This window comes from Colobus angolensis, unplaced genomic scaffold, assembly GCF_000951035.1.
Source record: "Colobus angolensis palliatus isolate OR3802 unplaced genomic scaffold, Cang.pa_1.0 Scaffold10, whole genome shotgun sequence".
Lineage (NCBI taxonomy): Eukaryota > Metazoa > Chordata > Mammalia > Primates > Cercopithecidae > Colobus > Colobus angolensis.
Window position 1 is genome coordinate 20,202,420 of NW_012110919.1, and position 6,000 is coordinate 20,208,419.

The 6,000-nt window shown below is 44.4% G+C and overlaps 1 protein-coding gene across 1 annotated transcript in view; it reads right to left on the bottom strand.

Annotated features, from left to right (window-relative positions):
• The window catches only part of SVOP (SV2 related protein homolog (rat)), a 113,720-nt gene that overhangs the window by 21,603 nt on the left and 86,117 nt on the right, over positions 1 to 6,000 (bottom strand). The window contains exon 11 of the mRNA XM_011935939.1: positions 4,175 to 4,251. Within this exon, the coding sequence (XP_011791329.1) occupies positions 4,175 to 4,251 (77 nt within the window). The remainder of the gene's footprint in view (positions 1 to 4,174; positions 4,252 to 6,000) is intronic.

Here is a 6,000-nt window from a genome sequence, read left to right on the forward strand (position 1 = left end):
TCCCTGGCTATAAATCCCCACTTTGAATACTTGCGTATACAGAAAGGAGCCCAGTTCTATACTAAGGTCTCTCTTCTCCTATTGCAATTGTTACTAAATGAAATTTTCCTTCACTTCTGTCCACCTCTGGCTTTCTTGGACACTGACACATAAACCAGTACCTGGCATGTAGAAAATACATACTAAGTAAATGACTTGCCCAAAGTGACGCAGGTACTTGGTGCTGGAACCCACGTCTCCTAATTTCCAGCTGTGGGCTTGTTCTACAGTTTTACTTTCCCACCCAGGTATAAGAGAGAGCTTTTCAACAGGGGTCAGCAAACTCTGGCTGAATCTGGTCCCTTGCCTGTTTTTCCTGACCTATGTGCTAAAAATGTTTTTTTCCAAATGATTTTTAGAAATTAAAAGAAGAAGAAATAATGAGGCATAAAAATGACACAAAATTCAAATTTGCATGGAAACACAAGCAATGCTTGTTCATTTATATTTTTAAGAGAAAGACCTTGGATAAATTGAATGTAACAGAGTTTAATTGAACAAAGAGTAAATCATGAATCAGGCAACCCCCAAGCCAGAATAGGGTCAGAGACAGACTGGTGCTGCCAAGTGTTCAAAGGTTTACGGACAGAAACAGGAAAGTGACAGAAAATGGAAGTGAGATACAGAAACTGCTGGACTGGTTATAGCTCAGTGTTTGCCTTATTTGAATAGAGTTTGAACAGTTGATTGCTTTTTTCTTTTTTTTTTTTTAAGACAGAATCTCGCTCTGTTGCCCAGGCTGGAGTGCAGTGGCGCCATCTCAGCTCACTGCGCCCTCTGCCTCCCCAGTCAAGCAATTCTGCCTCAGCTTCCCCAGTAGCTGGGATTATAGGCACGTGCCACCATGCTCGGGTAATTTTTGTATTTTTAGTAGAGATGGGGTTTCGCCATATTGGCGAGGCTGGTCTTGAACTCCTGACCTCAGGTGATCCTCCCACCTCGGCTTCCAAAGTCCTGGGATTACAGGCATGAGCCACCATGCCTGGCCAGTTGACTGCTTTTGAGGGGCAGAAATCAGCGATTGGCACAAGAGTAGATTACAGTCTGTTCACACATCAGTTAGGTTACCCTTCACTATGAATGGAGAAACCTTTAGACTGAACTTAAAATATGCAAGGAGGCAGCTTTAGGTTAGACTTAATTTAACAGTATACCGTCCACCGTTGTCCTGCTACAAACAACAGAGTTGTATGGCCTGCAAAGCCTAAAATATTTACTACCTGACCTTTTATAGAAAAAGGTTGCTAACCCCCATTTCACGACATTCCCCTGAATCCTTAGTTTAAGCACTAGGATGCTTAGCTTAAGCATTCTGCTCTTAGGAGATGCAATCTGTGCTCAATCAATACCAAACCCTATGATTGACTCTACAATCGAAGCACATCAGCAAACATTTAACACAGACTCTCCCACAATCCCACAGTGAGATGGGACTCCACTACCTCATTCAACCCTTACACCAATAAACAAAACTATTCGCTGTGATTGTAGAGGCCTAATATAAAAGATAATTGGGCAAACCCTGAACACAAGCAGGAACTTGATTCTTTTATCCTCTAACCTGAGTTCAATGCTGAGAATTTAGTGTTATCTTAAAAGTCAGAATGGCTTAAAAGCACAGGCATGAAAAAGCATACAGACTTTCCTTTGCGTTGGTTTCTTTTGGTCCAGTGGTTCCCACCTCCAGCTGCACAATAGAATCACCTGGGAGCTTTCAAAACTCACTAATGCTTAGGCTCCACCTGCCCTCCCAAGTCCTGATTCAATGGGTCTGGGTATTGTTTAAAAGCTTCCCGGGTGAGTCTGTTATGTGGCCATGGTGGAGAGCCAACTTGGTCCTCAAACTTAACGTGCACATTAGAATTATTGCACAGGATCACATTCATAAAGCTCTGAGTCCTATACTTCGTGAGGGCTCTTTAGGGGATTTGAGATGAAATTTTTATTTATTTATTTTTATTTTTTACACACAGAGTCTCACTCTGTCACCCAGGCTGGATTGCCGAGGCTCAATCACGGCTCACTGCAGCCTGGAACTCCTGGGCTCAGGCAATCCTTCTGCCTCAGCCTCCCAACTAGTAGCTAGGACTACAGGCGCACACCACCATACCCAGCTAATTGTTTAAATTTTTTGTATAGACAGGGTCTTGCCATGTTGTCCAGGCTGTTCTTGAACTCCTGGCCTCAAGTGATCCTCCTGCCTCTGCCTCCCAAACCACTAGGATTATGGGTGTGAGACACCATACCCAGCCATAATTTTAACCTATATTAAATTTTCACCTTAAAATACTATTAGGCCCAGGAGGTCAAGGCTGCAGTGAGCTATGATCACACTACTACTCTCCAGCCTGGGTAACAAAGCAAGACCTTGTCTCAAAAAAAAAGAAAAAGAAAAAGAAAAAGAAATGCTATTAGAAAAAATTAACTGAGAGGCCATTAGTCTGAGACAGCTCCAGTGTTGTGGGGTCCTAGGTGAGCAAACTGAAAGCAGCTAAGAGTAACTTAACTGCAAACCAAAAATGAAATCCTAAGCTCCCAATCTGCTGAACGGATCCCTTCTTGGCCAAGGGGACCCCAGAGAAACCTGAAAAGCTGAATTCCGGCCATGATGGGAAGGAGGTTCAGACATACCTCCTTCTTATACCCCCTCCCTTTTAGGGTTTAGGCACAACTGACCAGCATTAACATTAAAACAAAGATCGTAAGACCGACAAAACAGACTCTTCGTGGCAATCAGATACCAAAGTCCAACTTGACTCTAGTAGAACATCACTCGACAGACAGCAGACCCTGAAGGAAATCAAAATATTTTACTCCCAAATATATTTCTTTTTTTTTTTTTTTTAAATGGAATCTCACTCTGGTGCCCAGGCTGGAGTGCAGTGGTGCGATCTCGGCTCACTGCAACCTCCACCTCCTGAGTCCAAGCAATTCTCCTGCCTCAGCCTCCTGAGTAGCTGGGATTACAGACACATACCACCACACCCAGCTAATTTTTGTATTTTTAGTGTAGACGGGGTTTAGTCATGTTGGGCTGATCTCGAACTCCTGGCCTCAGGTAATCTACCTGCCTCGGCCTCCTAAATTGCGGAGACTACAGGCATGAGCCACTGCGCCTGGCCTGCAACTTTTCAGCCTCTTTTCTATGAATAAATAAATAGATAAATTTAACTAACATGCTATTTCTTTTTGCACCTGCAGTCCCAGCTACTTGGGGGGATGAGGTACGAGGATCTCTTGAGCCCAGGAGGTGGAGGCTGCAGTGAGCCATGATTGTGCCACTGCACTCCAGCCTGGGTGAAAGAATGAGACCCTGTCTCAATAATAATAATAATAATAGGCCAGGCACAGTTGCTCACACCTGTAATCCCAGCACTTTGGAAGGCCGAGGCAGGCAGATCATCTGAGGTCAGGAGTTTGAGACCTGCCTGGCCAACATTGCGAAACTTCATCTCTACCAAAAAAATACAAAAATTAGCCAGGCATGGTGGTGCCACCTGTAATCTCAGCTATTTGGGGGGCTGAGGCAGGAGGTTTGCTTGAACCCGGGAAGCGGAGGCTGCAGTGAGCCGAGATCGAGCCACTGCACTCCAGCCTGGGCAACAGAGTGAGACTCCATCAAAAATAAAAAATAAAATAATACTAACCATAAATAAAATAATAAAAATTTTAAAAAGGAGGATTCACAGCAACCCATGCGAAGGGGCCTAGTTTACCTGAGCTGGCGGACAAGAAAATCTGTTCTGTTTTAATCCTATAAGGAAAGTCACTTTGAAACAACTCATCTGCTTTTTGTTCCCCGTTTCTGTTTTCTTCAGCTCTTTTCTACTGATTCATGAATCGCTGTCTGCTCAGACAAACTCTTCAAAATTGCCTCTGTTTTTCTTTAATGTGTCTTGGTTTATCTTTTAACAGTGCGAACTTCAGAGCCCAAACTCTGACGTAGATGTGGCTCCGCTAAGGTTAGCTCCATTGCGATGACTGTCCAGGTTTCTACAGAGTGTCTTGGCAACCACAGAAGTAGTAGAAGGCCAAGTCCCTTAAGGGCAGAGCCTGGAGTGGGAGTGTGTGCATGACTGTGTATGTGCCGAGGGTGTGGGAGTAGTTAGCTGGCAAAGACAACCAAGATACTCACTGCTGCAGACATCTCCTGCCTGGAAGAGTTCTGTGGTGAGTAGAACTAACCCGTAGTAAGAGAATGCATTGGAAAACCTGCCAGGAGAAAGCAAGAAAGGTAAAGAAATGATCAGAGGAATGCAAGTCCCCTTTCCCTACCCCCTTGGGAAGGGCCAATGTCTACAGCAGCAGGAACCAGTCTTTGGGCAGCACTGGGATTTTGAGGACTTTACTGGGGACCTTGAGCAAGAAGATGGCAGGTAAAAAAGCATCATGTGATCAAAGGGAAGTGATCCTGTGTCCTCTGAAAGGCCAAGAACTGTCAGAGGCGTTTGAACCAGAGCACCTCCATCTTGAATAGGGGTTGGGTAAATGAAGGCTGAGACCTACTGGGCTGCATTCCCAGATGGCTGGGCATTCTAAGTCACAGGATAAGATAGGAGTCAGCCAAAATACAGATCATACAGACCTTGCTGATAAAGCAGGTTGCAGTAAAGCAGCCAGCTGTGAACCCACCCAAACCAAGATGGTGATGGGAATGACCTCTGGTCGTCCTCACTGCTACACTCCCACCAGTGCCATGACAGTTTACAAATGCCATGGCAACCTCAGGAAGTTACCCTATACGGTCTAAAAAGGGAAGGCATGAATAACCCACCTCTTGTTTAGCATATCATCCAGAAATAACCATAAAAATGGGTCACCAGGAGCCCTGGGGGCTGCTCCGCCTATGGAGTAGTCGTTCTTTTATTCCTTTACTTTCTTAATCAACTTGCTTTCACGTTACTCTATGGACTGGTCTTGAATTATTTCTTGCACAAAATACAAAAACCCTGTCTTGGGATCTGAACTGGGACACCTTTCTGGTAACAGAACTATACTATACCAGAGACACAACACCTCCAAGACTGTCTGCCCAACTGGCAATAGGGGAAAAATGGGACCCGCCTCTGGAAGAAAACAGTCCCATTATCATCTTTTAGGGCTCTGGGTCAAGTGCGTCAACTTGGACATGTGATTTTTGAATTTCAGAGCAGAATGACACCATTTATTAACCCCTGGCTGACCCAGGAACTAGAATACTCAAGTTTGCAAGACCAGAATATTCTCATCCAGTAGAATAGTTATATGAAAACTCAGTCATAATCAGAAGCCAGTGATGTATTTCCTTAGGTTACAATGTGTGCAAGCAAATTTAGTGACTTTCATAATGCACTAAAATTAGTCTCTAATTAATTGCTTCAGTATTCAAGGAGCGTTGGCCCAACCAAATTACATGTGCTCAAAGGTGGGTATTCTCAGCTCTGACCCCCACCATCCTTTAAAAAAATTCTGCAGGCTCGCTGAGTTGATTGGGCTCTGAGGAATTCGGGGCAGAGCTAGAGGCTGTTCTGTATTATCAAAGCTTTTTTCTCCTCTTCCCTGTAATTGACCACCTCGAGGACACTTCCCCGTTAATTAGCACCTTTGCTAAATGGTGAACAGAAAAATGAGAACTGGTTAAAAAAGAACATAAAGCCTTAGGCCAAGTCAAGTTTGTTCACTGTTAATGACGTGTACATGAATTGGTGCAGAGACTTGAAAGACGACTGCAGCTCCAATTCACTGTGGAGTTTAAGGTGATTACACTCTCCAAATACCACCTCCAACCCACACCTTCCGTTTCCAGCGCCCTTCCACGGGTGTTATTTAAGAAAAGGTCCAACAGGACCTTAAAAGAATGCCCTTGTTGACCAAATCAGTGGTTCCCAAAATATGTGCCACACGCCACCCCTGTGGTACCCAAGGGGCAATATGGGCTACAGGGAAGACACTGACATAGTATAAATACACACACACACACAC